The following is a 24713-nucleotide window of genomic DNA, read 5'->3' on the forward strand; positions in this document are numbered from 1 at the left end:
TATAGCCACATAACCCACTATAAAACTGTGTAGCATAGTCATAGATTCCAAATTTCCATTATTTTAGATTTTGTAGAATATAAGAATATTAACCTATTATAATACAATTAAGCAAGTACAAATACAAAAAGATATATGATAGACTATAAAATTCTAAAATGGCTACATCCATTCACCAAAAAGCTATATTCTTATAACGACAAAAGGATTGTGAATGAGAATGGGTATATTCCTTCAACTTAACTAACAAAAATTCACATATATACCTCAATTGAATTCTCTCCATTGAGTCCACTCCCATCTTCTAATAAGACACTACCTAACTAGATAATATATTTCATAAAGTATACAGATTTTAAGGATAGAGTAAAAAACTAGAGAAAAATAAGATTGAAAAAAAAAAACTACAAATAGAAAAAGACTATAGACCATGATTTTAAATTGCAGTTTGCAACTGTAATCGTAATTGTAACCACGATATAAAAGATTTTGAGGTTTACACAACGATATTACAAATGCAATTTCGACTGTCATATTTCAATATAAGGTAAAAGTTCACAGTGTAACTGCAACGACGGCATCTTAAATCTCTCTAGGATCCACAAAAATGGAGATCCCTGGCATAGACTTAGTCCAATCACCGATAGAACCATCACTATAATCATCAACAAGCCTCTTAATACACCATAAATCATTGGCACAAGATAGCATTTTCCAATGAGGTATACCAAACCTTAATGGTTCACATGAAGCAACCTCAGTAGCCACAACCCCACACCCACATTCCATAGCCAAATTATGTGCAAACTCACAAAGAGCCTTAACCATCTTCAACTTCTTTGGGCCTTCACCCCCAAGCCCATACAAAAAATGAAACCCAAAAGGCCGAAACAAATCCGGAACCGATGGCACCTTCAACCACGGCAATGCCCGGTCCAAAATACGTGTCGTTTTAGCAAGGCCACGTTTAACGCGCGACGCGCCACGTACCTCGAGCTTAAAAACCTCTTTAGAATTCCAAACACTTAAAATAGCCCAAGAACAAGGTGGGCCCAAGAGAAACCTATCTGGGCCAGGCCATGTTTTGACACTGTAGGACCCACTTGGTACGGCAAGAAAAGTACCTAAACTAAGTTTGTTATTAACGACAGCATCAATGTCATTAGGGAAAAACTCTGTGGTAGAGAAACGGTTACGGTAGAAAATAACGGCGTCAGAAGGAGTTAACGGAATGATGGTGACTTTTCTAGAAATTTTTGTTCTGTGAGCGTAAACGGGGTTGACGAGAATTGACGGTGTACGGAACTTTGTATAACCGCATTTTTCAGTGAAGAGTTTAACGGACGCTAAATTTTCGGTTTCCGTTGCCATATATGAATATTCAGCGCCGTTATCTTTAAACCATGCCTCCATTTTTTTCACTAGCTTCAACCCTATTCCCATTCTACTGCACCATCAAAAACATTACAAAAATATACTCTAGTTAATATTAATAAAAACTGTGAATAACATCAACATTGTCTCGTAGATACAGCTCAAATAGAGTTGCATAAACATTTGATATGTTGGTAGCGTACCGTTGATTAGGAGAAACACGAAGGCCTAAAATGTAAGCGAGTTTGGTGTAAATTGGGATGTGTTTAGTGACAGATGTTTTCGATCTTGAGAGGTTTTTACCGCATGTGACTGTTTTTATGCATCCTCTTATCATTCCAACTATTTCTTTATCAATTTCAGCCACCTGTTGAAACCAAGAACATAGTGTATCATATCTTTGGTCAGTTACAAAACAAAATAACCAATTCACACGGATTAAGAAAAGCGCGCAAACATAATAGAGAGAAGAATGTAAGTAATAGAATAGTGAAAATGAATGATTTTTGTGAATATATACCAGCATGAGGTAAGAAGGTGAGTGGCGGACCCTGCAAATGGGGTCACCAAGCATGTCGGTGAAGAGAGAAAGTTGGTTACTAGGTCCAACTTCACATGTCCTTTCAACTGCTTCTACTCTTTCTTTGTCTTTATTAACTTCGAATTCTCGAACAATCACACTAACGGATACATCAACTCTCATAATTGCAAGTATATATGATTCTATAGAAGAAAAAAGAATGGGAGAATAATGGTGTATGTTTGTGGAGAATGTAATATGAAGTTATATATATAGATGGAAGGTGTTGCTATTATGTAGTTGTAACTTGTATGAGTGAAGAAATAGTAATATTGAAGATGATTGTGCAGTGTGCTATAAGCAATGCTACGAAGAAATCGGAATAGGTAGGAGACAGAAATGAGGGGTCAAGTATCATACGCGACGATTAGTTTGCTTGCACCAATTTGGAATATCATCAGATATCTAATCTAGAATATATAAATAAGAGAGAATAGGAAGAGAAGACGATGGGGAGAGAGAGACAAGGAGAAAATGATAGGTACTACTACTGGTCACTCTATATCTTGTTTAATTTATTTTGTGGTAATAGTGGTACCGTAAGTATATATTTTGTTCAAATTTTTTTTTACCCAAATATAATTTGTTGAATGTAATGTAACACTTTGTTAGATGGATGGTGCCTCAAATGGAACAATCATTGTGATACGAGTTGGAGATATCTGCAAATATTTTGACTCTCAAATCAATAATAGAGCAAATAGTAAAAGACTTTTAGGATTGAAATTGTGTATCTTATGACGATAACGATGAAGTCTTTTATAGATGTGGGTGTTGAGCCTTATAATGATGGAAATGCTATTATGATTAACGGTTACAAAATCAGGAAATCTGATGTTGGTTATTGAAAAGGATCGAAGAGGATTTGATATCTGCTAGTTTAAGGTGTGCATGCTTCGTAAAATTTTCGCCCTATTATTTCTCGCTAGAAATAGCAGTGCTCTAATATTAAGTCTTTCTCGTGTGTAAATTAAAACAAGTTTATATATTATCTATTTATAAAATTAAAGAAATTCTAATCAAATTAATAATATTCATTTATTTTGCATGGAATTTGTCTCTTTAATCTAAATTTTAATTGTTGTCAAAAACTATCTAAATTTAATTATGTTTTTGAAGGAATCAAATTTTAATTTATCAAAGAAAACATTTAGTTGAATATAGATTTTCCAATGACAGATTAATCATAATATACAAAGTTTTTTTGTCGTCCCCTGAACTTTTTAACCATTTTTTATTTATTTTTTATTTTAAGTTCTCTCTCTAGAATCTACTACTATTGCATATTGGCTTTCACTTTCTGTCTTAGTATTAGTATAAAATAATTTCCATCCGGTTAAAATAATAAAAAATTTGGAAACGTCTGTATCCATTCTCTTTGCTCTACATCTTTTCATTTTTGCTTTATCTCGCCAACTTCATTTTTCATTCCACTATATTTTATATTTTTATTGATGGTATAAAGTTAAGTAATTTTTTTTTGTCAAGCATTTAAGTAAATATTTTAATAAGGCGCAAAATGAGACATATGGAATAATATGTTAATTTGTTAAAAAAATATTATCTACATCTCTCCAAAATATGTGTAAATCATGGGTCTTACAAACATGTGTCCAGGTTTTCAAAAATAATATGTATTTATTAAGAGAAAATAAATTAGTTTGTATATGAGCTTGTGACTTGTGAGGGGGTATTTCCTTAGTTTTATATGAGCATTGTCCTGCTCAAATTAGTTTGTTAATGTTAGCTGATTCTATTGGTATTTTCACACCACGGATGGTTAAGCGGTAGTTGTCTTTTTTCTTTGGGCACTGACCCACTTGTAATAAGAAAAAAAAAAAAAAAAAAAAAAAGCAAATTGGAAGACATAATTTTTATCTTTAATGCATTACAATTTATCTGTAGGAGACGTGTAGGGATTTATGATAATTCTTTACGACACATGTTAATATTTGATTTAATTGTAGTTTTAGTCCCTTTATTTTTATTATTTTGTTAAATTGGTCCCTCTATTTTAAAATTCGACAATTTTGGTCCCTTTATCAAATATTTTGTCTAAAATATTGAGATGTGATATGTTTTAAATGAAATTTTTAAGAAAATTTTGATACAATTTCATCGATGTTGATTTTTTTTTAACTTCAGATGATATTCCATGACATTTAAAATTTCAGCGGTGCTATTTACCGCAAAAATATTTACCACGAATCTATCCCGAGGTGTGATTTGCAAAGATGCTGTCATCACTAAATTCCGGATTTTGTGGAAAACAGGAGGGTGGTGGTTATAGCTGGCCAATCAAATTCATTCGCTTTGTATTCGGGATAATTTTCTCCGCTTTAAGTAGAATTATTGTTAAAATTTATCACATTACATTTTTATAGTTCAAAAATATAATCGAGGAACCAAAATTGTTAAATTTAAAATAGAGTAATCAATTCTACAAAATAATAAAAATATGAGGATTAAAACTGAAATTAAACCTTGATATTTTTTTAAAGTAAATCGATAGTGCATTATCCATCAATATTCATTAGGAAAAGCAAGGGATGGGGCAAAGAGAAGATGAAGTGGCGGCTATGGGCTATGGCTGCGCATTTTTGTGGAGTTGTTCTCTTAATTGAATTTTTAATCATTAGTATTAATTTTTAACGGAAGGATCCGTTGCCAATTTGCCATCATGAGAACTCATGACCCTGTTTGCTATCATTCTGTAACTTTTTTTCTTTACTTTTTTTCATTCACAATTCTAACAAGGTGAAATGATACTTGTATACTCTTTTTAACGAGATAACAAAGTCATCAAAAAACTCACATACATAAAGTGGAGGTATCGAGTTCGAATCTCAGTCATAACTTCCGGTCTAACAATTTCGACATTTTATCAGTTGAACTAAGATTTATAGGATGATATTTGTATACTCTATCCATCTCTAATTAGAATATCATTTAAAAAAATATTTGATCCTAAATATAAGACTTATTACAAATTAGTAGATGAATTTATTAATTTTTTTCAACACCTACTCTCATATATATTTTTCAACACCCACTCTTTTATTCAATGTGTAACTTCTGATATCTATTGTCATCAATATTTTGTTAGATGCTTATTAACATTAACTGTAACGCCTAAGACTGACGAGCAGAGTGAGTGATCGTCGGTGCACAGGGCATAGCACTAAGTGGCTCTTGGCAGCTTCTCAACAACTGAATCACATCGGAATGAGATGGTTCATGAAACCATGTAGGTATGAGATTGTATAATTGAAGGAAAACTTATAAAAAATTGTTTGGTACTACGTATACCAACAATATGTTTATTCTTTTTGGTAGCCCAAACCATAAGAATTTGTTAAACGTGCTTGACTAGGAACAATTTTAGGATGGGTGACTTAAAAGTCGTCTTGGATGTTACACTAACATTAAAAAAAGAATAAAATGAATAATATATATATATATATATATATATATATATATATATATATATATATATATATATATATTTAAAGTTTAGTGATGGTATGATATATAGTATCCGAATTAATTTGTGCAATTGCTCTTTATCTAATCTAACTATTAGTATCACAATGAGCCTTATATCGTGCCTTCGTTTCTACTACTCTTTTATCTATAACTTAATTCTATCGATCAAAGGATACATGCGGTTCATGTTTTTGTCGATCAACATGTGGTGTGAATCATTTGTTAGAGACAGGATTTTCTTAGCAACCTGGTAAAATTTGGGAACATACCGACAATAATGAACAGCTATAGCGATTATTTTTTCCTATTTTCACCTCCTGCCACCACAAAATTGCCTCTGAACGTTGAAGATTTATATGGATTTGCTGGCAGTGGTTGCTATGGTAGTCGTAGATCGTCGGCTAGAGTAAAAACTTTGATGCACGAATTTACCTTTATACACAAAATATAGTATTACGGTTTATGTTGTAAAAAAAATAGTATGGCCATTTATGATGGATTGATTGTCTAATTTTGAACACCGTCCTTCATGATGGATGTTGAGGATGGTGCCTACAAATACACTTATGTTCAAGTTAGCAAGAGAGCAGAGAGGGAGATTGGATAGTTCAACTACTTTGTGCTATGATATAAGGAGTTGAAGGTCTTTGATCAAACTCAAACGAAAGAAAACAAATTAATCTAACAACTAACTACTGATATTTGCTAATTGTTATTTTATTTTAAAAAAGCTTAATTAAGAGAGCAAAGAGTGACAAGTATCAAGTGGAAAAGATGTGTATGTACCTTGCATTATGATGAAGGATGATTTTTATAGGTCGGAGACTGATGGAGTGGCTGTTACAAACGACGAAGCGCCAAATTTGGATCAAGTGATCATTGAAGAATTGTTACTAGCCGTTGAGGTGTTAGGAGTCCGAGAGGATCCGACGCTAAGGGAAAGTCATGGGTCTTTTTGTGGTGTTAACCCATTGATTTTCAAGAAAAAACAGTTTAGATAATCCGAAGTTCGATTGAGAGGTAAGTAAAGTCTGATAAAAAATTATTTTATCAAGAAATTAAACTCAGAGTCTTTTGAATATTTTATCATTGGTAGAGTTCATTAATCATTTGATCTCAATTGCGTAAATATGAGTCCTTGATTAGTCGAGAACGCCTTTATATTGCCACCTCATTAGGCACCATGCAATTACCATTATCACATCATCCATTCATGAGCATGCGTGCCCCATCACTTGGCCATGCTAAGGTCACCCACGCATCAATCCAAGAGGTGACAAAATAACATAAGGCAAAGTATGCGCTGGAGAAAAATGCCATGCCACTAAACAAAATATTGCCAACCCACTTAAGTAACTACCCATTAAAATTCTACTAGTCAATTTCTTGTACATTAATAGGTTGTGATCTTTTACATCTTTTGCGCTCACAAAAACTGATATCATTATGAACCTGGTGGCGCCTATCCCATCCCATCCCATAAGCAAAAAAAACTTTGAAACCCTAGAAACTTAATTCGTTCCCACAATTGGTTTTTGGCGTTTTTAATTTTTAATTTGAGAGATAAGTCAAACAAGTCACCTAAAGATAAATTTTAGAAAAAAAAATTGAAATAGATGCAAAATTACAAAGAAAATTATTGGGAGCCAAAATTTGCTGGGTTTGAACCCCAAACCTTGCATATTTTATGCATTGTTCCAACCAACTGAGCTAAGCTCATGAGGACGCTCAATCATGATACTTGAGCCAAAATTACAACTAAACCTTATAATAAATATTAAACTGTTGGCTTTCAATATCGATCTCGTTAATGCATCAAAAGTGGCATTTTAAAACCTCAATATCACTAATTATTTTGTTTTTTATGGCAATATCACTAATTAATATTACTATTGTTAATGTGTCCCATATGAGAAGCGTTTTTCCTTCTTAATTATGATGAGAAGACACCTTATTTCTTGTATATAATTCTCATCACTTAGCAACTAAAATTCTCGAAGCGTCTCTGTTTTAATTTGGGAAATGCTAACTTATACCCTTAAGAAATTAAAGATTATTTTTTTTTAACTGTGTATTAATGTTTTAAAAATTTAAAAAAATATTTTTTTCAAGACAAAATTTATCTTTTGGTTATTTTTTAGCTTCTTAACTTATGTGTTAATTACACAAGTTAAGAAGACCCTTCTAATAGATAGAGGGAAGGTGAGTGGTAGACCAAATGTCCATGGTGCATGATATTTAATTGCTTACCTTGATTGCTTTGTCTTGCCAAAACCAAATTGAAAAGAAAAAACACAACTTCAACATACTTTATTCTTCATAACCATTTTGATATATATCAACCTTTTTCAGTTGCTTTAAAATTGACAATCAAATTCATAAGATAATAATAATATAATATAGTGCATACATTCTTGATGCGAGAGTTAGATGGTCTGGTCCCGCCAGTATTGTTCCACGTCCACGATATTGTCTTATGTGCCAAATGTTCCATAAACAACACTATCTCGATATTTATATGTCGCATCCTTGTCTCCAATTATTATCTTCCACTTCTGTTCCTCATTTTAGTCTCGCTTGTATAGTTAGGTGTGTAAATAACAAGCTGTTAATAGTCATATGGCCAAATGTTTCTATGGTTCTTGAAGTAAGATGTTTTTTTAATAGGTCAGCCATTTAATTTTGTTTTGCAACCTTCTTCCAACAAAAAAGAGTTTGTTTTACAACTAGTTGGTCCTTTAAATTATAAAATATTTTCACAATTACACTTTTTTTCATTAAATTTGGTTAAAAAGTATTTATGTGGACGTTTAATGTTAAGTTAGTGAGTTCAAATTCACTACTCTCAAATTAGGATTCATAATTGTATATTCAGTGTTGGCTTGAAACAAAATTAATCGATTACTTAATTTATAATATTGTTCATTAAACATTTATCGTTAAAATTAAGTTTGAATTAGAAAATAAGAAGGAGAAAATATTTGTAATTAATCATGTTTGTTGTCATAAACACTTTTTAGACATGCAACCTCAATGTTAAATGGTAACGTAAGAACTTTTTAACGAAGATGGATGAAAAACAAATAGCAATATAAATGTTTTATAATTTAAATGATCAATATCTTACAAAATAGTAGATTAAAAGATTAATTTGTTACAAAGATAAATTAAAGGACCAATTTATTAGAAACGGATGGAGGTGTTTGACCTAATTATAGTTAGGTGTGTGAATACAAATATATATATTTATATTTTTAATGACAAATTTTAATATATTAATTGTTATTAGTATTTTCTCTTACAATGATTTAACACAAGACTTTTAACTTTTTTTTAATAGGATCGAACTTTTTTTTCTTAAAGGAATTATAGGATCGAACTATTAACTCCTTAACTCTTTTTATCGCTGCTTTGTAGGAACTGAAATTTGCACGAAGCAATACAAAACTCTAGTACAAATTGTGTAGGCCAAACAATTACAAAAGAAAGAAATATTTCCCAATATAATTTGGAGCAAAGTAATCTCACTCGTTTGAAGGTCAGTATTAAAGGGTGTTTATATTGAAAGACATATATGTTTATCAATGGGATAATTTTCACTTCATAAATCGGTTTTGTAGGTTATGTTAGACCAAATTATAATATTACATCATAGTCTCCTTTAAGATTTGTTGAGTCATCTAGTATCAAGTTTCCACTATCCAAAACCTCTCACCATTTATACACACCAATACCAATAATGACGAGGCGAGGAGGTGTGCTAGGTCTAACTACAAATTTTGTGAACCAACATTTGCTAACTTAACAGTAATTATCTCTCTCTATATATATGAAAAACTTTAGAATGAAATTTTCTATTCTCTAATAAAATTTAAACAGTCAGACCACCGATTTTATTTTTTTTGAGAGAAACAGTCAGACTGCCGATTAAAATGCAACTACTGATCAAATTTTATTTAACTAATATTTTGTAATATCATTTATCGTGATGTATATAATTTGATCAGTTCCAATTCTAATTATTTTTTTTATATCATTTAAGTTTTTTAACATACCCCAAAAAGTTTAACATTTATTTAATCTGTAAGTTATAAGTTATAACAACTTATTGTAACATTTTTCTAAAATTAGGTAATTTTTGTTTCTGATACTTTTTATTTAATCATAAATAAAGTGTGTATAGTTTATGTTCTTTTCATTATTAAATGACAGTTAAATAAGGGAGGGTGAAGCTTGGGGACGGTTACTTGCGATGTCCTTGTATTCAAATGCGCTTTCTAAAGCCTTGCAATAATTATGCAATTATTATATCACCAGTTTAGACGCCTATAGGTACAATATTTCAAATAGTATATTGGAAAGGTAATGAGAACTTGTTAAAAAAAATGAAATATTTTGTACTAATTAAACTCAACTGTTACCATTTTCTTCAAGACTACAAAAGAATAAGGAACTCACAAATTTGACCAGTTACAGCAAACACTAGTGTATAAACTTCACTGAGATGGAGTTAATGCATTCACAAATTTGAAGCACACACCAAAATGGAATCACCAAGACCTGGATTTTGCCCAAAACGGGAGATGGGGGTTCCGATGAAGCTTGAGGGCAGAATCTCTTAAAATCAAGAGTCACCATATTTGAAAATTCTCGGACCCTGACCAAAAGCAAGTAAGATATCTCAAACAAGGTATCAACAACTCAATGTGTGCGAGTTTTACTGCTTTCTGCATTTCTCACTGGACTGAAGTAGGGGTGGGCCTGCAAGCATTGAATATTTATTAAAGCAACACTACGTGAAACAAGTTCATATTGTCAAATAATTGTGTGCAAGATGGACCAGGTAGTAGAAACTGAGAAAGTCCAAATAGGATTTTGTAATAAATTCCCAACATGATTTTATCCACAAAGCCCAAAGGGGAAGAAAATCCAAACATGGCAAAATTAATTGATGGTGGTTCAGATGAATTAATGGCTAGATACAGATCATATTAGAAGCCTGGATTCCAAAAATCTATGTGTCACTGATGACTGAACCTATTTCAACGATGAAAATGTTAAAATGCCAAAGATTTGGCTTCTTACCATAGCTTCTTTTGCAGTGAGCCGTTCTTGGTGATCATATTGTAGTAACTTGTCCAGAAAGTCAATAGCCTTCAGAAAAGGGGGGATAAATTTAGAATGAGAAGCAATGAACATATGGGTATTCTAGAACAGAAATAATAAGAACACATGCTACCTCAGGAACAGCCAAGTGTCGGTTATCCATATTAATGAACTTTGTCCATGGCTTCCGGTCATGCCTGCCACAATATCAGAACACTTTTAGAAAAATAATGGTTAGTGAGCAAATGCAACATATACACAGAAGACTTGACCCTTTTAAAGTGGGGATTCACTTTAAGAGGTAAGAAAATTTAACAGTAGAAATTGTGATTATATTCATGTAAACTAATAACAAATTATGAATTTATGACACTGTTTAAATTTCAACTACTGATTTTCAAATCAATGGCTATAACTCCCCACTTTTTCCTCTAAAGTGAATTGCCCACTTCAGAGGAACAGAACCAATATACATCATTGGTAAAAGATGGAAATTAACCTCCCAATAAGCACTGCATAACGTGGGTCCAACTCTATGTGATACTTGTCCTGATACGCACGTAATTCATCTGTTCCAAGTACCTGTTACAGCAGGGATAAAACAGTTGATCAATCGTCCCCGTGAGCATAGCTCAGTTGGTAGGTACATTGCATAATTTATGCAGGGGCCGGGTTTCGAAACCCGGACAGCGTACATGTGATAAATAATTATTATTAGATAATAAAAATATATTTAAGTGTTCTGCATGATTTGTATAAAAAAGGATGGGATCAAGTTGGAAACAGAAATTGGACACAAAAAATAGACATTCTCAAAGGCCAAGAATGAGAAATTTCATTTCAGTACAAAGACCAAATCACAACCAATAAGAGGTACAAACTTGATAACACCTGATGTAGAAGATAAATGTCTACACATAGGGAAGGGGAAGCCATACAGCGTACATGTGATAAATAACACTTGCAAAATAACATTTCATGAGGTGTCAGCTCAGTGGTCTGAGTTTGGTCTTTAACTTCAAGGGACAAAGTTCAAATCCCCTTGTAGGATGGACATCGCTGCCACTTTAGATAATAATAATTCCACCCTTCCCCAATTTTATATGATAAAAAAAAATCTCAATTGTGAAATAGGTTACTGGTAGATGCCAGGCCCAAAGCAAAAGCACTGATAAATAAATTATCACCCAAAAAAGTGAATAACCCAAAAAATCTAGCTCAAACTACACCATATCTGGTTCACAATCTTCACTAACCTTGGCTATTTTTACTAGTTGATCATAGTTATCTTGTCCATAAAAGAATGGCTCCTTCCGGAATATCTGTAGAAACGCAAACACCAGGTAAGCATAACAGAAAACTGTACCCTATTATATTGATTTTAGGAAAACATCAATGAGATGCATTGGTGAAAGTAAAGGATCGTTCTGAAATTTGAGATAACCATGCCTATACCCTAAATGATACAAATCAGATTGCATTATAATAGAGTAGACCCCTTACCATTCCAGCAAACATACAACCAAGAGACCATAAATCAAGTGAGTAATCATAGTCTTGAAGATCAATAAGTAGCTCAGGACCTTTGAAATATCTACAACAATGCATAAAGTGAAGAGTCAAATAATAGTTTTTTCAAGGAAACTTCATAATAAAGATTCGGTAATGAGAAGCATCTTAAAGATTATTGTACACAGCTCAAAGACAACAATACCTGTTATACTCTACACAAACAGTAACATTCAAAGGAATACATAGATTACCCAAAGTAACAAACTCAAACTACATGTAAAGGTGTCATCTTAGATTATATTTTGAGACAATACATTGTTACTGTATACAAAGCCAAGACAGATTTGTATGTGTTCAAAAATCCAACGTGGCAATTCTCTTTAAACCAAAAGGAACTTGGCACTAAACACTAAAAATTCCCTACAAATACACAGCATGTCACTGAGGGACTGGTGGATTTCCAGAAGGATTCCATTAAAAGGAATTTCACACTCTTGCAAGAATATAAGATTTTGTGAAGCCAGAAAGTATTTACAAGAAAACACGCAAAGTTATTGGTTCCAAATACTCCTATACCAGTATATGAGTCAAATCAAACAAAACCAAAAGGGACTCTATTTCTCATAAAAATGGACCCCCTAAAAGTATTCTTAAAATCTAAAAGGGGGCTGATGCAAGAAGAAAGAAAATCTGTGAGGAAAATCCTCCCAGTGTAATATATCCAACCCAAATATCCCCTCAAAATTTAAAGCAATTGCCATTAAGTACGTCAAAGAAATAAGTGAATATCCTTGAGAAATAAATTTCAAGGGCTGAGTGAACTGCAACGATTTCTGAACTGGGATCTGATAGGACACCAGGGTCCAATACATGTGATGACCCAATCATTGGGCCCGACTCATACACACACAGCTTCTAGAAGGTTGCAGGAGCTGAGGGAATAAGAGGTAGTTAACATTCTCCTTATTTTTAGGGGGAATGTTCTGTTATAAAAGACAAGGGAGGGAAAGTTTAGAGTCACTCAAGAAAGTGGTTGAGTCAGTAAGGAGGGAAACTCTGGTTTAGGAGCAATAGTATACTGATCTGGTATAGGAGTTCTTGCAACTCTGATGTAATTTTTTGTTTTCAGTTGCACTTTTCTTCCATTGTAAAGAGCTTCAAGCTCATCCCATATCAGTTAATAACAGTTTTCATTTCAGTTTTCCGGTTTCTATCCGGATCCAACCTCTTTATGTCTGTAAACCGTATTTGCTCTCTAACCTGATTCCATCAAAAGATTGATGAAGTCATGAGAGTGTATTCAGAAATTACCAACTAAAGCAGTGATTTCCGCAACCCAACCCCTCTATAATTTTGGGCCTAAATAAATGTTTTCCAGCTCATCAAACTCTTCATCTACTGGGTCAGACCAGCGGAAGTTTTTCTACAACTTTAAAACATTGGAAAAAGCAACAAAAGAAACACAACAAACCTTGAGGCAACACGGACATTATACTCTTGCCCGGGATGATAAAACTCTGCAAGTCCCCAGTCTATCAGGCAAAGCTTACGCTGCGCATGGTCAATCATAATATTATGTGGCTTTACATCCCGATGCATGATTCCTTGTGAGTGGCAATAATCCAATGCCTGTAAAAGAAGATTCAAAAATAACTCTTCCATGTTAAAAGCCACAAAAAATAAAAATAAAGGAAGGCCTGAAAAGAAGAAACCAATACAATTATATTTCACAAACTTGACAACATATGATAATACATTTCCTCAAAAAAAAAAAAATTAATAATACATGCCCCAATCAGACCATGTGAGAATGTATAGCTAAATACATCAATAAGAAAACTCACAGGACGCAAAAACAGACATACATGGATAGATGCAGAAACATTGTATTTAGCGAGCATATCTTGTAACGTACTAGTAGTGTTTCAAGTCGAGACTTTACAATTACTACCTCTGTCTCATTACAGTGCCTCATTTGAAATGTTTTTGTCTCAAATTATTTGTCACTTTAGAATACCAAGAAAACATTTATTAACTTTTTTTCAACAATGCTCTCATTTCATAAAATATGGTTTAGAGGTCAATGAGTAGGATCCAAATATGGTTTATGATAGAACACTATGGCATAATTTGATCCATGTAGCCGACCCCACTTAGTGGGATAAGGCTTGGTTGTCGTTGTTTCTTTTGTTGCTCTTTGATAACAATTATGACAACAAAATTGAATTATAGATATTGTGTTGCTCTTTGATAAACAAGAAAGCACAAAAACTTGCCTTTAAAAGTTCATAGATATAATATCGTATATCATAGTCAGACAATGTAGGATAGAGCACTTTAAAATCGGTGTTATTAACACATTCAAATACAAGGCTTGGGGTCTTTGATTGCTGGTCCCTAACAATGTCAAGCAACTTTACAATATTGGGTCCTCCACAGAGATTTTGCAATATCTTGATCTCCCTCTTTATCTGCATTTAGAATCAAGAGCATGTTTAAGATTTTCATACATACAAATAATATAGCCAGAGGACAGGAAAGAGACGCACACAAATCTTCAACTTTTAATGAAATCATACTGTAAACAGTGAAATAAATGATGGAGTAGCTAATTACTTTCAAGAACCATGACCACTTACATCCGAACCAAAAATACAAAGACAGTTCCAAAATAACAAAGAAAGACTGAAACACTAAAATAAAATTTATTTCCCAACATAGTATGCAACAGATTGGCATGTGTTGTGTGTTAGTTGCAGGAAGAATAAAGGAGCGTAATTTAAATTTTAAACACCTTTAGTGCAAAGAAAAACTTAAAGAAACCTATGCTTTAGCTAAAATTAGAGTTAAAGGGGTATGTGTTGTCAGTGGAAGATCTATTTTACACTGACAACCAATACAGATTACAGACTCGCTACTTACTTCATTTAATTAAATTTAAATTACAGTTACAAAAGTGGGATGATGTGGCAAAATATCAACCTTCGTTGGTTGCTTCATTGGTTTTCAGTGTCAAAATAGTTTACAATGAAAATGCATGCACTTTAAACTCTTAAAATTATGTCTCCATCTAGTAAAAACTATACATCAAATCAATTAAAATAGGTGATCAATGGATTGAAGTTCATGCAAAGACCAAGCTACCAAAGTACATTGAGCATACTATCCATAGAGAACTACTAAACTAGAAATTGAAAAGCTGTTCTGTTTTATTTCTTTTAGCTACTTGCCATATGACCAATGATACCATATAAACTCATACACATCCTTCCATGATTGATCTTAGTGACTACATTACATGCATGAATTAAACACAAGTACACAATAATACATTCATGGAACACCATTGAAAAGCAACAATCATGGCGTGTTTGGATAAACAACTTAATTTGCAGCTTATATAATAAATGTTTATCATGATAAGCGCTTGTGTATGAGTTATTTCTATAGTAAAAGATTAAATTAAATTGTTTTAGTATAAGCTATAAGTTGTTTTCATTAGCTATCTTTTAGAGGTTATAAAAACAAGCTGACAACTGTCTAAAAACATGTCATAAGCTATTTTCATAAATTCTAACATAGGGTCCGTAAGGATTGGCTTATTTTTGAGCTCGTGAAAAATAGCTTATGCAAATAAATAAGCTTTTATGTAAATTCATAAATTCTCACTAACGAAAATTGTATCTTCATAAGCTGCTTTTTTTTCATAAACTACCTTGACGAGCTTATGAAGAATACATAAAAAAACTTGTTTATTTCCGTATGCTATTTCGCATGAGCTCAAAAATAAGTCAATCCAAACAGGATCATAGTCTTAAAAATGCTTATCTTTAGTAGCTTAAATAAGTCAATCCAAACGACCCAGAATTCAAAATTGCACCTTCTTCTTCCTGACAGGTTTGAGTATCTTGATGATACATTTTTCATCATTCCCACAGTGAACACCCTCAAACACTTCACTGTATTTCCCTCTTCCAACCTTCTTCAAGACCTGGTAATCATCTTGTTCCCTGTAAAATTCACAAAAAAAAAAAAATTATAATTTTAAAGAAATAAAATTATTAACGGTGTGAATTGGATTGAATTGAATTGAGAATTGCTACCCCCACTGAACAGCAAGAGATTCATAATCCCAATATTCCTTAGGTCGAACAACATTGACATCAGCGTAAATTCTGGCCTTAGAGGAAGCGCCGGGGCGGCGAATGGATTTTCCGATTCGTTGAGCCAGAGTGTCGGGCCGCGGCGGCGGAGGAGGATATTGGGGGCGGCGAGGTTGTGAGAACGAAGTTGCGAAGCAACGGAGGACGGAAAAGGGTGGTAGAAAGTTGGTGGTGGTGGTGGTGGCGGAGGAGGAGATTGAATGATGAGTTCGGAAAATAGAGAAGAATCGTTGGAGCGATAGTGTGGATTGGAATGGCCTAATGGCCATCAAAACGCAAATGCAGAATTAAGTTTCGCAATTTGCTCTTTTTTGAAACCCAACCCATTTTCTTACACCGCGTAGAAATTTGTAAAAAGTATTTACTTGTTCCTTTGATCCCATTTATAAAAAATAAAAAAATTAAAAAAAATTATTATATGAAATAACTAATTTATTTTGTTGTAGTAGTATTAGATAAACAAACTTAAAAAGTTTTTTTTTTTTTAAATGTGATCGAATAAAGTTTTTTTTTTTTATTAAAATGGTTTGTTGGACCGATGAAAAGGGTAACGGTGAATTTGGTAAACCACGATAATCTATCGAAATTTTAAAATAGTCCAATATTTTGTTAGCAAAAATGGTACGTTAAAGTAGTTCATCAATGCTGACGATAACTTGTTTGTATAGTGACTCATGTGATATTAAATAAGCAGTTATAGAGATTAATATGGTAATAAATTGAAAGATAAATATGACAATAAATTGAATGATGATTTTTCTGGGGCTTGCATGTCTAAAAATATCGTGTAACTCATTGGTGTTTTTTCGTTTTTGGGTGTAAGCCCTCTTTTACCGCAAAAAAAAAAAAAAAAAAAAAAAAAACATTTTAATGTAAAAGACTATTTTCATGATCATCGTGCATTGTTGTAAAATTATGATACATTGATGTACTGCTGTGGTTACTCATACAATAAACAAAATGAATATTATTCGTATACAAAATTCTTAAATATTCTAACCTTTTTGTTTTGGTCTTAATAAAAAAATTCTTCAATTTTTTACCCCAAAAGGTTTTTTGTCCACACATTTGATTAATGTTTTTAAATCAGAGCATATGTATCTTTCAAAAAATTTAATGAAATTTTACAAAACTATTTACAATATTATAAAGTTATCTACCAAAATAAATTAGAATTTTTTAACAAAACATGAATTAATTATAAATTTTTAAATGCCGAAAACACAAAAATTTATATTTAAATTATATTTTGTTGCAGAAATTCTAAATTTTTTTGAAAGGTATTCTTATAATATTCTAAAAATAACAGCAAAAAAATAAATAAATAATTTCATTTGATATATATGAATTGACTTAAAAACAAAGATCAAAAGTGATGATAAAAATTTATGTAATCAAAAAGCTACTCAATCCAAACACCTATATAGTAAGGGCGAACAAGCCCCGACCTGGTATTGCACGCAAGGGATCGGGTTTGACCCGATAAATAAAATAAACGAGAACAAAAATAAGGGACACGAGATGGGCTGGGTTTGGGTTTCCGTTCTTGTCCCAATTTAGTTTAAAGACAAAATCGTATTTTCAATTTTATTTTAAAGGCTTGAGTGTGGGAGTGGCGAGGTGTGAGAATGAAGATGCGGAGCGACGGAGGATGGAAAAGAGTGGCAGAAAGTTGGTGGTGGCGGCGGAGGAGGAGATTGAACGAGGAGTTTGGAAAAGAGAGAAGAATCATTGGAGCGATATGGTGGATTGGAATGGCGATCAGATCACAAATGCATAGTTTTTCGCAATGTGCTCTTTTTTTGAAACCCAAACCATTTTCTTATACCACGTAGAAATTTGTAAAAATAAATAAATTATTAAAACGGTTTGGTGGAGGAGTGATAAAAAAGGGTGATGGTCAATTTGACGAGCGAATAACACAATGTTATCGAAATTTTAAAATAGTAATTGCATTTCATTAATCAAAATAGTTCATGATATTAAATAAGTAATATATTGAAAAACCAATTTAAGAGATTGTTTTGATTAACATAATGTATTATTTTAAAATTAGGATACATTGATAAACTATTGTGATTAGTTATTACAATTACAAGAAACAAAATGACCACTACCCCAATAAAAAGTGGTTAAACATTCTAACTTTTTCGTTTCAGTTTCAATAAAAAAAATCTTCAATTTTTTACCCCAAAGGTTTTCCGTCCAGTCGTCCACACATTTGATTAATGTTTTTAAGTCAAAGCATTTGTATATTTTAGATTTTTTAATGAATTTTTGCAAAAATGTTTATAATATTATAAAATTATCTACCAAAAAAAATAGAATTTTCTAACGAAACTTGAATTAAATATAATTTTTAAATTCCGAAAACATAAAAGTTCATATTTAAATTATGTTTTGTTGCAAAATTTCTAAATTATTTGAAAGGTATTCTTATAATATTCTAAACATAACATGAAAAAAATTAAAATGATACATATGAATTGACTCAAACGCAAAGAACAAAAGTGGTGATAAAAAATTTATGTAATTAGTTAAGCATGCTACTCAATCCAAACACCCCTAGGAATGACAAACAAAACCCGACCCGATATTGTACGAAAGGGATCGGGTTTGACTCAATAAATAAAGGTTTAATACATGCTTTGGTCCCTCAATTTATTTTTGAATTTCATTTTGGTCCCTTAACTTTAAACCGTTTCAATTTGGTTCCATAATTTTACCTCCGTTTACCTAAGTGGTCCCTTATGTTAAAAAAAACTAACCGAAGGGACCACTTAGGTAAACGGAGGTAAAGTTATGGGACCAAATTGAGACGGTTTAAAGTTAAGGGATCAAAATGAAATTCAAAAATAAGTTGAGGGACCAAAGCATGTATTAAGCATGTATCTATACCTATAATTTTAATCTAAATCAAAATAATTTCAATTAAAAACAAAATTTAACATTAATAATAATAAATAATAATAATAATAATAATAATAACAATAATAATGAAATTAACATATACAAAATAAATATATTCCAAAATCTATATAACAAGAATCTAAATTTAATTATTGAGTAGAATAATTATTGATCAGACTTTCCTACCTATTAATCGAACTTCAAATTACCACTACTTCTTTCTCCCAAAATCGGATGATATATTATACTATAACACTTTTTTTTCTTCTAATGAGTCAAATGTAAAAAAAATAAATTATTGGAAGGTATATTAACTTATTTTTGAATTTCATTTTGGTCCCTTAACTTTAAACCGTCTCAATTTGGTCCCATAACTTTACCTCTGTTTACCTAAGTGGTCCCTTCTGTTTGTTTTTTTAACAGAAGGGACCACTTAGGTAAACAGAGGTAAAATTATGGGACCAAATTGAGACAGTTTAAAGTTAAGGGACCAAAATAAAATTTAAAAATAAATTAAAGAACTAAAGCATGTATTAAGCCATAAATAAAATAAACGAGAACAAAAATAAGGGACACGAGATGGACTCAATTAAAACATGAATTAGGTTTGGGGTTCCCTCTCTCGTCCCAATCTAGTTTTAAGACAAAGTTGTATTTTCAATTTTATTTTATAACACTGTCATACTCCACTCTTTTAGGTCATATTAACTCATCATTCATATACCAATGACCTGTAATATTTTTCAAAGAGAAGTGTTATAAACACTTTCTCTAACCTTTACTTTCTGAATGGATGAAACTTATGAACAACACTTGTGTGATATCGTGGTGTCAATTGTGATTTTTTTCTCTCTTTCATAACAAATATTTGTTTTAGTTATTTTTTTATGTAAATGGTAACATGTGGTACTCTATAATTGATCACGTGTTGTTGTGTTTACTTGTCACAAATGTCGTCCAAAATGCACGGGAGTACCATACATTGGAAAAAAAATTGATTCAATATGAAAGTAAGCGTAAGAGAATGCGTTAAAAAAAAAGAGTGTTTATATCTTTTTCAAAAAATTCCGAGAAATCCCACAGATCACGTAGCCATTGGGCAGTATAGTTTGAAACTTTGAAATTTGAGTTTGAAAGGCAAGTCAGCATGGGTCAAAGACACCCACCCACATTCATCACGTGATCACATTGGGTATGGTCGTGGATAATAAGTGAACTTTATTATCCTCGGCAGGCCTAAAATTAGGTATTTCGTGGCCCATAAGCATCCCCGATTTATGGAAAAAGTAAGTACTCTGTTTCAAGGTCAGTGTCCTACTCTTGTCCCAAAACGAGCCAATGTCACCTCTATCTACCCCCCTCACGTTCAGCATGAAAACCCGCGAAACTGAGAACAAAACGCTACCGTTTTATTTTATCTAGTTTTATTTTCCATAAAGCTTCGGTTAATTTTTAGGGTTCATTCATCACATTGAAACGGCGCAGCAGCATTGTGAAAACTCCATGGACGACGTAAGATCAACCTCTGCTTGGGTCGCTAGCCACTCCTCTCATGTCGTTGTTGACTCCTCAGGTTCATTCTTCGTTCGACTAACGCTGTATCTTTCTCATATTCAAATGCGTTGCGTTTATGCTTTGTGATTATGTGTTTTTTTTTTTCAGGGATTGAGAAAGTAGTGAGCACCATTGATTCTATTCCGAAAGTTGAATGGGATTTTGAAGGGATTCATTATTTTGATAATGGTCCTCTCACTGTTCAGTACTTGTTTGTTTTGGATGCTTTGAACTTTTGCTTCTGGCCTGGTACGTATGTAGTATTTTTTTTTATTTTTCTTCATATTTTTCAACTAGTCTCATACGAACACTTGACACGACACACGTAAAATTTTGTAAATAAATTAATCAATTGAATGTAATCATATGTTCGTGCCAGTGTTGGACGCGGACAACACCGGCATGCGTAACACATCTTCTATCAGATGTGTTTGTGATACTTAGTTTATACTCGTATTTCTTTTAATTGTAATGTAGGGTGTTGATGGTCCCCTGTTTTTTTGCATATTTATCGTAGTTGTCACTTTTCTGAAATTTATTTGAATTTATCTGCATATTGTGGCTGCATTTGCCTTGTTATTATGCAATGAGTTCATTGGATTGGAGTGTACCTATAACTAGAAAAAAGGAGATGTCTTTTCTCATTACAAGAGTTTGGTGTTTAAATTCTAGTATAGCTATGCTTGGATAAACAGTTTAATTAAGCGCTTACAGCAAAAACACTTGTATGTAAATGATTTTATTTTATATAAGCTATTTCTATAACAAAAGATAAAATAAATTATTTTCATATAAGCTAAAGGTTATTTTCACAAGTTGTCCCAAAAACGTTGTGAAAATAAGTTGAAAGTTGTTTATGGATGATATGTCTTAAGTTCTTTCCTTAAGCTCTCCGACATAATCTCACACGTGTTTATGTTTGTAGATAAGTTCAAATAAGCCAATTCAAACTAGCCCTTGCAAGAACTTTTTTGGTATTAATGTGATTCAGTTAATATACCTGGAGAACGTGTTGTTGGAACATAATGTGAATATGAAAATGGTCTGTGAATATTCAAGAGGTTACAAATTTGGATTTCCATATCTGTGATGTTATTTTTCAAAAGCATTTAATTTGGACATTTTGTCAACAACATTTTGGTTCCTATGTATTGCTTCATCAATATTGTGTGACCAGTTGTTGGAATGGCTTCCTTTATTGACAAATGCTGCCGCTTTCAAACATTCCATCATGCTAGCATTTTTAATCAACGATCATTATTATATATCTACACTTTTGTATGGTATATTTCAATAAAAACCATAGTAAAACTCAACTTTTTGTACTAAATTAAGGCATTGAACAAACATTCAGATTAAGTGTCAAATTCTTGCATACAATTGCTTATACACTGCTCTTACTTTGCTAGACACGAAAAACAGTTATTTTATTAAATGGGTACAATAAAACAGTTTTTTACAATGCACCTTTTGGTAGTTTTTGACAGTTCTGTATGTCTAGTACAGAACAGAGTCAACTGGAGGTAAGAAATTGTGCTTAAGTTTTACCTTGAGACAAATGCTTCTCTCTGTTTGATTCCTTATTTTCTTTCATTTGCTGATGAGAAATAATCATATAGAACTACTGTATTTTGGTATCGAGTTGGAGTTTGAATATGATGGTTTCGTCTGATCCACATAGTAGCCTAAATAAACATAATGGGAAAAGATTTTGATTGTTGTTGTTGGGTGTGGTGCGTTAGGGTGTTATTGGCTGTATATTAGGATGATTAGCAGGTCAGTTATTTAGTAGGCATTCTAGTTGACAAATACATGGAATAGGATTGGTAAAATATCTCATAGTCATAGGATTTTAGCATATCTTTTTCCCTCTGGCTATTAACCTTGGCATTCTTTCTATTCTTTTCAATGACCACTCTTTGTTTTTGTTTCACAACAGATAAGGATTTGAATTATGATAATTTGGCATCTGGGCTAAAGGCAGCTCTTCAAAACGACAAGTCTGCATTCGATGCTGACCGTCTGCAAAAGTATACTGGTAATTCTGCTTGGACCTTGCATTTCCTTTATGCAAACTTACAACTTCATGCATAGATTGGTTTGGAACTGACGATTGAATGCGTCGAACTTCACCTTCAATTCAGTTCATGATTTTGTTATCAACTGATATTTGAGACTACAGTTTGGTAAGATTATTCAAGGGTATGTAGTTAAATGCAGAGGTTGTTAGAGCAAGTAATGATACATACAGTTACATACTACTTAGTGGCAGGTAATCAGGTCTCAGGACTGTGAAGTGTGAACAGCACACTGCAAAATCTTCATTCATAGTATGCTCAGTTTAAACACAATAGTTTTGCTTAGTACAAATTTGATTGCCTTTAAGTGCTTGAGCAGGAACCACAGTCAATTCATAATTGCTCATCTGAGAGTACGATATCTAATCTTTTTCTTCAAGTGGCAGTATTTTCAAAAGGATGTGTTGGAATCTCTGTTTACATTAGGCCTTATGGTGGATTTGCTTGCTTTCAATAAAGAAATACTTTTCCCATAACACACTGACAAATTCAATTCATAATGTTAGGTCCACAACTTCGTGAGCTTTTGAATTGGCCTAGACCCCTTCCTTTGGAAGATGAACGTGTTAGGTTACTTCATGAGGTAAAACAAATCATTGCTGCTGAAATTACCTTTAGCCACAGTTATATGCAATTTTGTAAATGTAACTATGATCTTAAAATGTCATAGTCATATATCTAATACCGTTCACTTCTATTGCTAGGTTGGAATTGAACTGGAAAGGAATTTTGACGGAAAAGCATCTAATCTTGTTGAGCAGAGTGGAAAATCAGCTATGAATCTTGTTGCCCTTGTTGCACGTCATTTTCCTGGTAGAACATTTTCTTCTTTTCTTGTCTTTCATTGATTAAGTTCTGAAATAAATTATGACCAATTTGTTTCACTGACCCTTGCTATGAAATGTTCTAGGCTTTAGAGACCATTCAGTGTACAAAGGCCGTCAAGTATTTTTATATAAAAGAGCTCAGATATTTGCAGCAGATTTATGGGGTGCATTCGGGGGCCAAGGATGCGGCGAGTTTAAAGACATCAGCTCTCTGACCATAATGGCAGACTACATTGTTCCAGCTGTGCTTCAGCAGCTTGGCATTTTAAAGTTCAGTCCAACACTTGCCAGTACTATTGAGGCCAGTGGAGAAATATGTCCAGGGACTGAGGAGGAAGTTGAATTACGTGCTTGCTCTATACATGCTGTGGAGAAAATGAGGGAGCTGATAAGCGTAAAATCTGGAACACCGGTGAGTTATTTTCCCTGATAGTATCTCCTCCTCATTGTTCCACATGTTCAATGTATAGAGTTCTTCTTTTGAAGTCTACTTTATTAGATAAAGAAAAAGTAAACGACAATTGACTGGTGATTCCCTTTTAATTTTCATACAAGGACTCATTTCCTCGAACATTCATTTCCAGTTTTTTTTTTATTGAAGTTAAATTTAATCATTCATGTAAAAATTGTATGAAGTGGTGACATATTTTAGAGTTTGGTAATGTATCAGTAGGAAAAGTTGCATAGTTTTGCTGCCATTGCTTAATACATTTTATGCCCCTCTTGCCTGAAACTGAAAAATCGTGGCCATCACTCTTCACTTCACTTATTATTTTTTTCATTTCTCAGTTTTACCATCTTTCTGATTAAATATGGTATTATGTCATTTCAGGTGCTAAGTGTAGAGCTGGATCTTTGGCTCTGGGCTACTGGAATTCAGTGTGAATCTCTGAAGCACCACCGAACACTTTCAATATATTATTGAGCATATGATATATGGTAGCACCTAGTTATCAGCAATTTAGTTTTAGAACAAGAAAACTTTGTCTGGTTTAAGGTAACTATTTAAGATAAGGTGAATAACTATACCTTTGGTGTTAGCTTTTGTAATTTTGAAAATGAGACACAAAACCTTCAAAATTAAATTGAATAGCAGTATAACTTTTGGGACAGCCAAGTTTGC

General features: G+C 32.6%; 3 protein-coding genes across 3 annotated transcripts; 1 reads left to right on the forward strand and 2 right to left on the reverse strand.

The window, feature by feature from the left end:
- Positions 1–434: 434 nt before the first annotated feature.
- On the reverse strand, positions 435–2417 carry LOC11429411 (probable N-acetyltransferase HLS1-like). Its single transcript, XM_003611561.4, has 3 exons — positions 1895–2417; positions 1578–1741; positions 435–1447 (listed from the first exon to the last, which is right to left on the reverse strand). Exons 1-3 carry the CDS (start codon positions 2075–2077, stop codon positions 583–585), a joined length of 1212 nt encoding a protein of 403 aa, XP_003611609.2. The 5' UTR covers positions 2078–2417; the 3' UTR covers positions 435–582.
- A 7375-nt stretch (positions 2418–9792) lies between these two features.
- Positions 9793–16563, reverse strand: LOC11434455 (casein kinase II subunit alpha-2). The gene is made up of 10 exons (XM_003611563.4): positions 16162–16563; positions 15939–16068; positions 14335–14529; positions 13530–13687; positions 12050–12140; positions 11803–11868; positions 11046–11128; positions 10680–10743; positions 10526–10594; positions 9793–10201 (listed from the first exon to the last, which is right to left on the reverse strand). The coding sequence occupies exons 1-10, from the start codon at positions 16488–16490 to the stop codon at positions 10142–10144; spliced, it is 1245 nt and encodes a 414-aa protein (XP_003611611.2). The 5' UTR covers positions 16491–16563; the 3' UTR covers positions 9793–10141.
- Positions 16564–20331: 3768 nt separating this feature from the next.
- On the forward strand, positions 20332–24702 carry LOC11433997 (queuosine salvage protein). The gene is made up of 8 exons (XM_039834905.1): positions 20332–20436; positions 20588–20704; positions 20794–20934; positions 22625–22723; positions 23270–23346; positions 23468–23576; positions 23674–24002; positions 24423–24702. The coding sequence occupies exons 1-8, from the start codon at positions 20409–20411 to the stop codon at positions 24513–24515; spliced, it is 993 nt and encodes a 330-aa protein (XP_039690839.1). The 5' UTR covers positions 20332–20408; the 3' UTR covers positions 24516–24702.
- The last annotated feature ends 11 nt before the right edge of the window (positions 24703–24713 follow it).

Source organism: Medicago truncatula, chromosome 5 (assembly GCF_003473485.1).
Source record: "Medicago truncatula cultivar Jemalong A17 chromosome 5, MtrunA17r5.0-ANR, whole genome shotgun sequence".
Taxonomy (NCBI): Eukaryota; Viridiplantae; Streptophyta; class Magnoliopsida; order Fabales; family Fabaceae; genus Medicago; species Medicago truncatula.